The 14,585-nt window shown below is 30.4% G+C and overlaps 1 protein-coding gene across 5 annotated transcripts; it reads left to right on the top strand.

The window, feature by feature from the left end:
- The first annotated feature begins 521 nt into the window (after window positions 1-521).
- LOC101500300 (geranylgeranyl transferase type-1 subunit beta) lies at window positions 522-5,164 on the top strand. Of its 5 annotated transcripts, none has more exons than XM_004492069.4 (12): window positions 522-671; window positions 774-968; window positions 1,075-1,153; window positions 1,234-1,292; window positions 1,717-1,856; window positions 2,046-2,101; window positions 2,197-2,273; window positions 2,525-2,570; window positions 2,888-3,012; window positions 3,473-3,540; window positions 3,631-3,718; window positions 4,691-5,164. In XM_004492069.4, the coding sequence occupies exons 2-12, from the start codon at window positions 798-800 to the stop codon at window positions 4,838-4,840; spliced, it is 1,059 nt and encodes a 352-aa protein (XP_004492126.1). In that variant the 5' UTR covers window positions 522-671; window positions 774-797; the 3' UTR covers window positions 4,841-5,164. The 5 variants fall into 5 exon arrangements, with proteins under 5 accessions (XP_004492126.1, XP_073221725.1, XP_073221724.1 ...); XM_073365623.1 differs by having other exon boundaries at window positions 597-615; XM_073365624.1 differs by lacking the exon at window positions 1,234-1,292.
- The last annotated feature ends 9,421 nt before the right edge of the window (window positions 5,165-14,585 follow it).

Below are 14,585 nucleotides of genomic sequence, written 5' to 3'. Positions count from 1 at the left end.
ATTTATCCTATTGAATTTTGAAAATGGGCAAATAACTCATTAAAATTAAAAGACGTCGAACAATATAGTCTTTCTGTTAGTTTGTTCAGTTAATGAGGTTGATCTGGACCTTAACTACTTGCATGGTAAGCCCAATTATTAGTCAACTCATTGTCATCTAAAAAATAAACGAATTTGTCCGAATTTGGATACACAAGAGATTAATTTTCCCGATTTTAGATACACGAGAGACTAATTTGCTCGATTTTATATAATCAATTCTTATTTTTCTTCCATCATTGCAACAAAGTTTAATATAAAATCATAGAAAAAAAAAGAGTATATACATTATATAAATATAGATGTTATCGTTTCAATAGATAATAAAATTTTAATTTAAAAAATAAACTTCAACTTCATTTTCAAAATAAGACAAATTAACCTTTCGTGTCTTTAAAAAAATAAAATTAACTGATATCTTAAATGACAATAAATAAACTAAAAGTTGACCTCGTTGTATAAACCCTTAATATCCCCGTCAATTTTATTACGAGAAGAACTATGTTACACGTCTTTCAACTATATTACATGTCTTTCAATTTCAGAATATTAATTCTGTATTTCCAAAATTGAGAAGTAAATGTTCTACCTCTCCGAATTCCAAGGGCAATTTTGATAATTTACTCTATTCTGTACTAACTTTAAACTCGTGCTCCTACAAAATAAATCCTTTTATTCGTTCATATTTTTTTTGCCAACAATAAACACCATTGAAATTTACCATTGTTGATCAGGATCCGCAATAACAAGAGTGAGTGATGAATTCAACAGAACACAGTTCAGAAATTATGGACAAAGATCTTCATGTTACATTTGTTGAAATGATGTATCACTTGCTTCCAAATCCCTATGAATCCCAAGAAATCAACCACCTCACTCTCGCTTACTTCGTTATTTCTTCCCTTGACATCCTCAACTCTCTCCCTTCAGTATAATACATTTATATCCTATTCATATGTTTTAATTATATTTTCATACATCAATTCATTTTTGTGACATCAATTTTTTTTTTTTATATTTTTTTTGTGATTGTAGGTTGATGAGAAGGAAGCTATTGCTAATTGGGTTTTGTCTTTCCAAATTCGGCCTGGAAATGCAGCTGATTCTGATGATGGTATGTAAATGCAGTTGTTAATTGTGTTTTGTCGGAAAAAATGATTTTTTGATGACCCATTTGAAGGGTTTTTTGTGCAGGACAATTCTATGGGTTTCATGGTTCCAGAAATTCACAGTTTCCTCCCGATGAAAACGGGGTTTGTAAAAGATTGATTTTCTTTTTTTCTTTTTTTATTGGCATATATTAGTGGTTTTTTTTTTGGGTATTTAATACCATCAGTAAATTTACACACGTAGAGTTGAGATCCTGGATTCGAACTCACGTCACCAAAGAAAATATTCAGCCTAACAACATCGACAGTGTTAGTTGTGTTAGGCCTTACAAACAAATATTAGCTGTTAATTCGATAATTCTTTAGGAGAGGGGGAAATATTAGTAGCAGAAATCAATCCCTTGACTTACCTCCTTTGTAAAACTGCTTCAGTGTCCTAACTTAAACCACTGGGCTAATCCTTTGTGGAAAATATTGAATTTGAAATTTAAAGTGTTAATGTTTTTATTTTATTTTATTTTTTTTTTATTTTGGTCATGAATCCTAAGTTATGTGTTGTTTTTTGTAGGTTTTTCGCCATAACAACAGTCACTTGGCAAGTACTTATTGTGCCCTATCCATATTGAAAATTGTTGGTTATGATCTGTCAAGTCTTGATTCTGAATTGATTTCGGCTTCGATGAAGAATCTTCAACAGCCCGATGGAAGGTAAGCTTTTGAAATTTGGATTTGAGCCGTGTCGTTTCTGCTTATGTATTGGCCAAATCAGTAAAATCTACTACTGTTTTTTCAGTTTTATGGTGCATAGTTCTGGAGGTTTGTGTCGAAATATATACCCTTAATGATGATTAATTGAAGTTACTTCTTGTTCATGAACTCTTTCATCTTTATTGACAGTTTCATGCCTATTCATACCGGTGGTGAAACAGATCTTAGATTTGTATATTGTGCAGGTTAGAGAAAAATACATGAAATGGAAGTGCTATTTGGTTAGTTAATAGATAATTATGCTATATTGTACATTATCTTAACTAATTAACTTTTTCAGCTGCCATTTGTTTCATGCTTGATAACTGGAGTGGCATGGACAAGGAAAAAGTCAAGGATTACATATTACATTGCCAGGTTTGTAAAAATAGTGCCTCAACTAGTGATGGTAAAATAGTGTCTGTTTGGAATCACGCTGAGTTTGACGAAGTTGCTGGTGAATCCATGATATTTTTTTATAGATCAACAAGTGTAGCTCTTGTCAAAATCATGGTGGCACACTGTGATTCTGTCAAACTTACCGTCAATCCAAAAATGCACTTAACATGTGAGTGTGTGCGTACATAAATGAAACTGACATCCTTTTCTTTTTCCGTTATTCTTTCTAGTGTTATGATGGTGGGTTTGGATTAGTTCCTGGTGCAGAGTCTCATGGTGAGTTGAAACAATCTTTTATAACAATTTAGATGTGATTTTCTGTATTATGATGAGAAGGGCAATTGGAATCTTATTTGTCATATCAATTATGCTAATCTTTTGCAATAGTTTTATCCTTTTTTATGCTATTGTCCATCTCATGATAGATTTGTTGGACACATGTTTATTGTTTACAATGTCTAAGTTTGTAGGAGATTAAAATGTAGGCCTTGTGTTCTGTGCACGCATCTTGAAAGGCGATGTTCATCCCTTTTTTAAAATGTTCATTATTGCTCAAAAGATGTTTATCAACATTACTTGTTTTAGTGTCACAGGTGGTGCAACTTATTGTGCTATCGCATCTCTCCGGTTAATGGGATTCATTGAAGACAATGCTCTCTCAAGTTGTAATTTGTCTTCTTTGATAGATTTGCCATTGTTGTTGGACTGGATCTTGCAGGTCTGAACATCAAACTCTTTTAACATACGCCGAATAGATTGTATTAATTTGTAAATAAGCGAATGCAGAGTTGCTTATTTGTGAATGCCCTTCATATGACGGAGTGGTGATTTTTCTGTATTAATAATTAATTAATCACTTAGTGCTTGGTCACATGGTTGTCAAATCGAGATTCAAATCCTAAATCAGTATACCTTTTTTCCGAATCGTGAATCGAATCTTATTATGAATTGTAAGATACCTGGTAAAAAACAATCTAAGGAAAAAAAAAAGTGACAGTAACAAAATTATAAGCACTAAGTTTCTACAGTGACTTTCATTTGACTTGACTGTTGAATTATTGAATCAAGATACGACTCACATGTACCGTAAGAATCTGATAACCGTGTTTGGTTAACCTTTAAGCACATGATGTGTTTGTCTGCCGGTAAAGATTCATTTACTTTGTCTTCCTTTACAGAGGCAAGGAACTGATGGTGGATTTCAAGGTAGACCTAATAAATCTAGTGATACGTGTTATGCATTTTGGTAAGCACTCAATTGATCTTAATCAATTTCTATGGTACAATATTATTTGCAAGTTAAAGCCTTGCTTGACAAGAATCATACATTTGGTAGGATCGGAGCCGTTTTAAGAATTCTAGGTGGCTGCAACTTTGTTGATGATAAAGCTCTACGTCGATTTTTGCTTTCCTGTCAATATAAGGTACTACAGTCGTTAGTTATTTTCGATACAATGTGCTATACAATTAAGATTTATGTTGATTTTTGAAGACAGTGAATCAAGAAATTACTATATGTTGTGCCCTTCAAGTTATATTTATGTCCTTTGCATGTATTTGGTATTCTTGATGGAACTTGCCACTGATAAGTATTAGAAAGCAGAAGTTTGTAACCTTGTCAAGTTTGTAGGATGATGTCTGTCAGACTGTCTTATTTTACTTAGATTGGGCTTCTATGAAGCTTTGACATGGACACGACACTGGTTATAATTTGAGAAAAGGAAAGTGATTGAATGTAAACACTTACGTCGGTGTTGTTTCGGACACCGAACACGCCTTCAATCTGAAGTGTCAATGCTACTTAGTCGAGCTCGCATGTTAGAGAAAACCATTGGTTTAACACTTAGTCCACTGATGGAAAATAACATCAAATTCACTTTAAAAGATCAGATTATTATTTCCTTTCATTACACATTGAAAGGGGAAAACTATTTTTCTGGGCTGGTGGAACTAATTTTGAAACTCAGATTTTCTCTACCAGAATGATATTTATTGCAAAAAATCCAAGTCTTACATTTACATTGATAACTGATGAGGGCCACCTACCATATTTATTGGGAAAAACCCAAGATTGGCAGTTTGGCACCCCTCACCTGCCAACCCAAATTCTAAGATGGTATTAGAACCATCCACCATACTATCCACCATGGCACCTACCAAAGTCAATAGTATTTGGGCGTGATGGGGGTGGATATATTGGAAAAAACTCTGGTCCCTCATTGGAAAAAGACAAGACCTGAAAATAGTTTATTAAGAGTGATATCTCTCACTTTAGAAGGCAGTTTTGTAAGGATGAATTAGTCACAATATAAAAAACTTAATAATATTGAATTGTTTTGGCTGTTTAAACTAATTTTGTTACTCACATTAATGCTGCTTATATTTGCATTCTCCAGTATGGTGGTTTCAGCAAATTCCCAGGAGAGTTTCCAGATCTGTACCACTCCTACTATGGATTTGCTGCTTTCAGCCTATTGGAAGAATCTGGCTTGAAGTCACTATGTTCTGAACTAGGAATTACTGATATAGCTGCAATTGGAGTCTAACTTGGAGATGTGTTGGTGTACATGGTGGTATAATATAGATCTATGAACCTAAACTTTCTTGCAAATTGCATGAAGCACTCACAACTAATACACTATATGTTTTTTGGGGTTAAAATTTATGTGTAGATGACAGCATAACAGTAATAACTTCGAAATTTATTATCTTGAATGGTCCCTATGTCTGTGTCTACATGGCGGTGCCATAGGCCGCAATGGCGTGTTTATATGGCGGATTTTTAGCCTTTTGCGGTATTTTGTCATCCACGACAACAGTGATTAGAAACAAATTCTTTTATATATTCTTTTGGGGTTCATGTGGTGGTATACTATATAGATCCCTTTTTTTTTTTTGTGACTCAAGATCTCTTTTTTATGAACATCATACTAAAGATATTTGTATTTAAGCTTTTCTTGCAAGTTTTATTAGGCTCTGTTGGAAGTTTGCGAAGAAAGGAAGGAGAGGGTTTTGGGAAAAGGGGAGGGGAGGAAAGGAGAGAAAAAGAGAGAAATCTTTCATCTTATTTGAGAGTAAATTTTAGAGAATGAAAAGGGGATGTATATGAATAATATATTTTTAATTTTGAGATTATTATAAGGAGATTAAAAGGATTTGAAGAATTTATCTTAGCCCTAAATCTTCATCCAATACATTTTTGAGTTTCCCAAATTTATGTGGATTTTGTATTATGAAGAAAACTAAACCCATATAAGTTGGGAGACTATCCTTCTTCACTTAACTTTCCACCTTCCTACTTTCCAAAATCCTACCCTCCAGTCACCTCCTATACTCCCAATTAGATATATACAGGTGAGCTAAACAAATGAGTTTATGTAGAATCCTCATGCTTTGTGAAAATATTTTTGATTTCATTTTCTAAAATTTTGTTAATTTTACTCATTAATAATAAAATAAGGGGTTTTTGAAGAGAACAAGTGTCTATATTTTTTTAAATAATGAAAATGTTAAAAAAATTATTTTTATTTTTTTGAAAATGCATCCTCGCATACTAGTATTTAGGGACAAACCCATTTAGGAAGGCGTGTGAGCAGTGGCCCACACTTAATTTTGAAGACCTTTACTATGTTTTAATTTTTTTTTAAATGTGAGGTGGTTATAATAGTAATTAAAAAAATTATAAAAATAAACATAAGTGTGCTTTTTATTAGTCATTTTAATCGTTAAATGTATCTTTAATTAACTAATTTAGTTTTTAAATATAATTTTGCAAATCAATTTGGTTTATAATGATTATTTATCCTATTTTTAGTATTATATATGTGATGACAGTGAAAGAAATATTTAAACGAAGTAAACCACTTTAACTTTCACCACACTACTAATTATGACAGAAGTCAGGCTCTTATTTGAAATAATTATGATTATGATGGCTAGTTTTAATGCAAGTAAAAGAAATAAAAAAAGCTGGAAGAAAATCTTCAAGGATGCAGGGTTCACAAATTACAAAAGATTTCCTTTAGATCACTTATTGAACATTATGTTTACTTTAATCATGTTGCACTCTTAATAGAAAACTTTATATGTCAATGTTGTACCATACAGGGTGGTGGTGATATGGTTAGTTACTTAGTTAAGTTTTTTTTTCTTCTTCTTTTAGTGTAGTCTTGTACGAACTTTCTTTTTAAATAAAGTTTAGGTCAGCACATAAATTATAATATTTCTATAAATTTCATTTTGACCAAGTCTCTGATTTTCATGTTTTTTTTTCCTTTGGATATTTACAAAAATCTTGTTGTCAATTACCAATGAGAACAACATTACTTGCTCGAGAAACAACTTTATATGAATTATGAAATATTGTGAAAATGATATGTGTAAATTATTATTATTCAATTATAGATTACGAGAAAATCATATTTTTGTAATGAATTATGAGAAGTATAAAATCTTTTACCTTTCATTTCACAGTTTTCTTCTCTGTATTTTGGTTCCATATTTATCCATGGTTTGTGCAATAGTCTTGTAGCTCAATTTGATGAGATAAGATAATTAAACCCATAAACTTTCTTGTTTTGGTTTCTCCCATATTATGTTTGTGTTGTTCATTGTTAGACTGTTGTTAGTAAGGGATGGAATGAACACACTGAAATAGTTTAGTGGATCACATTTATGAACATATTTTTTGACATGCCTTTAATGGTTCATGATTGGAATACTCTGAAAACTCATCATGAAGGAATTACTCACGTGAAAGAAACAAGAATTGATATTATTAGAGTCACAAAGTTTGAAATGTTTCAAATAATTGAAATTAAAACTATTGATGAGATGTATTCGAGATTCACTAGCATAACAAATGAACTAAGATTACTAGGAAAGACATACACATCTCAAAAAAAGAATTAGAAAAATTCTCAAAAGCTTGCCCAACAATTGGAGACCTATGGTCATTGCTACGACTCAATCAAATAACATTAGTACTCAAAGTGTAAAAGATGTTATTGGATCACTAAGAGCACATGAAGTAATCTTTGAAGAAGATAGACCTTCAAGAAAAGGAAAGATGGAAAGAAAAGTCCAAAAGCTCAGACAAATATAAATCAAATCACATGCTATGGATGTAACAAACTAGAACAATACAAAATTGGATGTTTTCTCAAAAAAAAAAAAAAGAGAAACGAAATTTTCTTTCAAAAATAAATTCATGATAGCAACCTAAGATGATTTGAAAGAATCTAGAACAGAAGAAAAATAAGCAAGCATATGTCTCATTACAGACACTAAAACTGAAGAGGTATTCATTTATGATATATGTCCTTTATGCTTAAAAATGAAAAAATAATTTGATAATCTTTTGAATGATTCTCATATTCTATATCAAAAATGATTGTTTTATAAAGAACAAAGTCAAAAGACAATTGAAAAAAAAGTGAAACTTGAAACTGCTATTAAAGATCTAAGTTCTAATATCAAAAGTTTACAAGAAGCTCATTCAAAATGTCTGAAAGATAAAAGGACATAAATGAAGAAAACAAAAGACTACTCAAACTTTCTAAGGTACAAAAAGAAAATTACTTATTAAAAATTGAAGTGGAAAAACTCAAATATGATTTATCAAACTCTGTAAAATCAACTTAAACATTTCAAAACACCATGGCATACCAATTTAGAAAAAATGAGAAGGTTGACCATGGTTTTGAAAACATTCAAAAACACAAAATGTTTGAAAATATCATTGTACCAGAAAGAAGGGAAGAAAAATCAAGATCTGCTAACTATAAAAGCCTAAGATATCTTGAATCAATTTGTTTTCTCAAAAGGAGATTAAAAGGTTCAAACTATAATAGCTCTAAAGTTTCTCAACCAAAGAAAGTAAAATATTCTTTTTGTAAGAAACCCAATCATAATGAATCTTTTTGTTTTCTGAAAAGAAAACTTTCCCTAAGGAAACAAACTAATCCTTAAAAACACAAATCACCATGGGCACCTAAAAAAGATCTAACAGTATAGGAATCCTCTCTCAAAGTGTAAAGAAAAATCCATGGTTTTTGGACAATGGATGTTCAAGTCATATGATAGAAGATAAAAATTGCTTCCTCTCTCCTTTGTTAAAGAGGATGGAGGGTCAATTATCTTTGGATACAATGACCAAGCCTAAATAAAAGGCAAATGTATCAAATGTAATTATAACTCTTTAACTATAGAAGATGTTCAATATGTAGATGGTTTAAAACACAACCTATTTAACATAAGTAGATTTAGCGACAGTGGATTTGAAGTTACTTTTAAACTAAATATATGTGAAGTAAAACAATCACCTTCAAGTAAAATATTCTTCACCCAAGAAAGAAGAACCTCTATGTCTTATACTTAGATGAACTTCCTTTTGAATCACGCTTCATGTCTTTTGAAATAGACAAGTGGATTTGGCCCAAACGTGCTAGTCGTATCAATATGAAAACTATTTCCAAATTATCTATACTTGATTTAGTAAGAGGTCTACCAAAAATAAACTTCGACAAAGAAAAAATATGTTAGGCATGCATAAAAGGCATGCAAGTTAAAAGCAATTTTTATTCAAAAAAATTTGTATCAACTCAAAGACCTTTAGAATTACTTCACACAGATCTATTTGGTCCAATCAAGACAACTAGTCTTGGTAGCAAACAATATGGATTTGTTATTATGAATGATTTTTTCAATTTTACTTGGGTGTTATTTCTATAACATAAGGATCAACCGTTTGAAGCATTTTAAAACTTTTGCAAAAAAGTTCAAAATGAAAAAGAATATTATGTTATCTTAGTAAGAAGTAATAATGGGAGAGAATTTATAAATTTATCCTTTCAAGCATACTTTGATAAAAATGAAACATCACATGATTTACCTTGTGCAAGAACTCATCGGCAAAATGGAGTTGTTTAGAGAAAAAAATAGAACTTTGCACGAAATGGCAAGAACCATGCTAGATGAATCAAAAGTTGACAAATACTTTTGGGTTGTAGCTGTAAATACATTTTTTTTATATTTTAAATTGTGTTTCAATCAGAAAATGTATAAACAAAATACCTTATGAACTCTAGAAAGATAGGAAACCAAACATATCTTATTTTTACAATTTTTGGTTGTTTATGCTACATTCTAAACAATAAGGATAACTTGAGAAAGTTTGACCTAAAATGAGACAAAACTATATTTTTAGGATATTCAAATATGTCAAAAGGATATGGAGTTTACAACCTAAAATCCCAAACTGTTGAAATTAGTATGCACATTATATTTGATAAACTAACATCGCAAAGAAAGGATGATGACGATGAACTCGAATGATCTCATCTAATATCTCCTGAACATATAATAAAAAATAATCCATATAAACGTGATTATAATGTTCTACATCAAAACGTTCCAATCCTACTAGCTCTAAGAAGTTGGAAAATAGTCATTGATCACCCTCATAATCAAATCATTGAAAGTACATATGATGGTATGAGAAACTAATAAAGTACACGTCAAATAACAAACTAACTTTAATAATTATTTTGTAGACATTTAAAAAAGACTTTGTAGAATAGATGAGAAACTTTGGTTTCACGAACATTTTAATAAGCGACCATTTCAATCATATTTGATCCACATCATTAACTCTATTTCATTTCAAAGATGTTTTGGTTTTAATGTTTCTAAAATTTAAATTATAATTTTACCTTTTTATAGTTCATTTTTACAAGAGGCAATGTAACAATTTGGTATCAATAGTCACACACAAACTATATACATAACCATATTTAACCATAATTTGCTAATGGTCACACACAAACTATTATAATTTTCTATCAATAGTCACACACAAACTATATACATAACCATAATTAACTGTGCAAGCACACAAATATTTTATTAGTTAATCAGGAAATTAGCTGAACTTTGGTATCATAGAAGTTCCAAGAAAATGCAAAGAGAACACAAGAGAACCAAATATTGATGAAATGGAAATTGTAGGGTAAATCTTATAATTTTTTTTGAATAATTAGAAGCCCTTGATCAAGTTCACAACCACCCTTCAACCCATGAACATTAAAATCAATTTCAACCCTAACCTCGTCAAAACAACCACAATCAACACCAACACCATCACAAGTTGTTACAACTACAACTGTTTCACTCCCAATAACAGAAACAACAACAATATAGCAACTATCCCATCACTTATTATCCCTCATGTAACAGTCCCGTCAATTCCCATGCCTCAGAATAATATTGCAACTACACAACCAATGAATGTGAACCTCGTTACTATACCTTTCAATCCTTCAACTAGTTTCCAACAAACCCTCTTCCATCACATTCTTTCCTTAACATTCCTACATATTTATTATTCAATTTCATGTCGAGCTCTTTACTCAACCTCTTTGGAATACACAAGGGAATGAACGCATAAGATGAAGCATAAATGGAATGACCTTTTTGAGAGATTCTTGGATCAAAAAGCAAGACGAGTTATATAAGAGATTATTGGAAGCCATTGAGAAATACCAACATGATCGAATGGTTAGAGAAGAAGCATGGAAAACATAAGAAATGCAAAGTATTAATAGAGGGAAATTTTTGCATAACTGTAGCAAATGTTGTGACAATTGTTTCCTTTGTAAAAAATTGTTCAACAACAAAATCTTGGACAATCAATGAATAACATCAATACTGCATAATCATTGCCACCACCATAACAACAATCAAGTAAAACACCAACACTAGTGGCACAAGTTAATATTCTATAACACTACAAAAAAAAAAGTTCATTTTCTTCATGATCAATGGATGTATAAGCAATAGAAAGATAATGGATACATTGGAACATATGCATATCGTTAAGGTTTGAGACAATCTTGCAATTTGTGCCCACACCTAGTTGTTATATAGCCCTAACATTCATATGATTAAGAGGACTATTTAACCTAGTGATGATGAGGAAACACAATTGTATTAGACCTTTTGAGTGTCCAATTTTGAGTGCTAAATGACACTCGGGTACCCGACTAGACATTGAGAGTTACATAAGGAGTTATCATATTGAACGAGCTTACATATATGTATAAGTGATGACATAGTGTCATGTTACACCCAAGTATTTGATTGTGTGATGCATTAAGTGTTTCATAGGTATTTAGTAGGTACTATTGTAGCATTTTGTGATGTTGGAGACAAAATTCAAAGAAAAAACATTAATGTAGCATGCTAATTTCTAGGACAAGCCTTTACTAGTTGGCAATGCAATAAACAAAATTTAATTGCATTATCCATCATTGAAGCAAAATATGTTTCAGCTGCCAACTGTTGTACACAAGTCATATGGATACAAATTTGTTAAAAGACTATTCACCAAGGTACTCAAATATTTTGATTATGTGTGATAATAGTCTTACAATAAATCTCTTCAAAAATCCTATACAACACTCCATATCAAAACACATTGAAATTAAACATACTTTGATTCATGATTATGTTCAAAAGAAAGAGATTGAACTATAACTTATTACACTAAAAATCAACTTGCTGACATATTTACAGAACCACTTATTTAAAAAGATTTAATTTCATCAAATAGAAATTAAATCTTGTTAAAATTTCATTTCCAAATTAATTATTCTTATATAAACTCTCGTGATTTAATTATTAGATAAAAAATATTTTTCCACCAAACTTCCTAAAAGTTTAGAATTTTCGTATCTCAACATTCTATTTCAAAATATTTGAAGCAAACACTAATGTTTGTATCTCAACATTCTACTTTCAAATGTTTGAACCAAAAAGTTTTCATCTCTGTAACTTGAACATGATCAAGTAATGAAAGTATGTTTATTTGGTTCAAAAATACCTATGACTTTAAATACATAAAAACATTAATTGAGGGGGGAGCTCTCCAACTCACGGGGAGTATATATGTACTATTTTCAAAATTAATCAAAATTTACAATCCTAAATCATTAAGTTTGTCATCATAAAAATGAGGATATTTTTTAGGCAAAATCCCTTATGAAGTTTCAATAATAACAAACCTAAATGATTAAACGATTAAGAGATTTTGATACATCTTGTCATCTAATATGTGTTTTTAAATGATTTTAGTAAGACATACAAAATCATACAAGATTAAACAAAAAAGAACAATGTGAAAAACAAGAAACATTATCATAACAAACATCATAATGTTCTGTCTTTGAATATAAGACAGTGTGATCATTTTTAAAGAAATAAATTCAATGAACAAATGTCATGTTCCTACACTTATTCAAGAAAAAGAATCTTACTTAGATGTATCAAAAAGATTAAGAAGAAAAATCTTCAAGATTCTCACAAGATCATTTAAGTTAAAAAAGGATAGTCATTTTGATAGTAATAGATTACTTTATAGGACATTACTTGCATTACTTTTGCCAAAACTGATAATATTGTGCGCAACAAATTTGGCTGATATTATGTGGTTGCACTAGATAAGCATTTGATCCAATAGTTAAGTACAAATGTGACTGTGGTTTTGAATTCACATAAACAATTCCAAGGTCTAACCCAGTCTTTCTCAAATTAAGTTATAATACTTTTTTCTTTCATTTATTGTTTAGCCATGACAAAATTGGAAGTACAGACACAAACTTTAGGTCCAAGTTTGTGATTAGAGTAATCAAACTCCAAGGCTCACTTTCCTTGATCATTAATGCACAAACATATTGGACATGTTGGAACTAGAACTAAGGGATCACATCCAATACATTCATTTTAATAATTTTTATACAATACCACGATGAATGTGGTCAATGATTACTTTAACCCCAACTTCTAGAAAACGTCAATGGAAGGTCTTTAGCATTCGAATTAAAGTGCAAAACAACTTTCGTGCTTCATATGTCAATAAGGTTTAGGCAGATGCCACACTTATCAAAGCCATTCTAGAGAAATATGAACTGGATGAGGTTAAGTCAAGTTCTAATGCATTCTGTTTTACTTATCAAGTCTACAATAATAACATTAAATAGAAATTTCACCTAATTGAAATTGTTATTGCAGAACACATCTAAGCCTATGAGATCAAAACTAAGCTCATAGAGACTGCCCCTATGGACAATGCTAGTCAAAATTCAACAATCTTTACACATTTAAATTCTAACGTCATATGTTATCTAAACTATAATCAAAATATCAAACTTAGTACACACATTTTCATGTAGATCTCAAAGATTGAAAGTGTGAAGGATGGTCTCAACTAAGAAATTCATGTTTAAACAATAAGTATTAGTTTGTGGATGTTTACTTCCATGTCAATTATTTAAGTTCAATTATAATAAACATATATGACAAACTTATCAAGACATTTGTGTGATGAATAACAAAAATCTCTGTCAATTGTTGGTGATCACGACCATGATGTTGTAGGCTCTATTACACTTGCAAAAAAAGTCTCATATGATCATATCATTGTTGAGACACAAAAACAAGTTGTCATAACCGCTCAACTTTCAATTTCAAACTCAAACATATTAGGAAAGTATGAAGGAGGGAAGAAAGTTTGGATAAACCAATCTACATGTTGAGTTATAAAAAGCGTGTCATGTTTTGTTGTCCATAATTATATGGAAAAACTTTGAAGCTTTTTAGAATTTGTATTGTATGGTGCGAAAAAACATGTTTTGGTCTAAAGGGGTGACTTTTTTAGTTTATGAAGTTTCAATGTTTGTTTTCTACGTATTATTTCATCTAATTTCACCAATTTAATTAATTCAAAAAATAAAATAAATGTGTTGACAATGTAATGTCATCCAACAAATGATCCAAAAAAAATTGAGAATCAAGGAATATGTCATATACTAGTGAATTTCTATTTGAATAATAGTCATTTGTTGGTGTTAATTTATACAACAAATAGATAACAAATATTATAATATGTAACTCAATAAGTATTACAGTTAGCCTTCACAATAAAAATATAATCTTTAATTTAAAAAAGATTACATTAATTATCAATTAAGAGATGTATTTCACATGTTGCTAAAAATATAATATAATTAGTTTCTATTCAACCAATTGACAATATTTTTTTAAAACCATTTACTGATATCAAATAACCAATGCAAGCAATATGGTTCAAATTTCGGTAAATCTTCAAAGAAACAAATCAAGTACAAACAAAATAACAAACTAACTTTAGTAATTATTTTGTAGACACTTAAAAAAACTTTGTAGAATAGATGAGAAACTTTGGTTTCACGAATATTTTAATGAGCGTCTCTTCCG

The sequence above is a fragment of the Cicer arietinum genome, chromosome 3 (genome assembly GCF_000331145.2).
Source record: "Cicer arietinum cultivar CDC Frontier isolate Library 1 chromosome 3, Cicar.CDCFrontier_v2.0, whole genome shotgun sequence".
Classification (NCBI taxonomy): domain Eukaryota; kingdom Viridiplantae; phylum Streptophyta; class Magnoliopsida; order Fabales; family Fabaceae; genus Cicer; species Cicer arietinum.
Note: the sequence above shows the minus strand (reverse complement) of the source record. Positions and strands in the feature narration are given on the sequence as shown.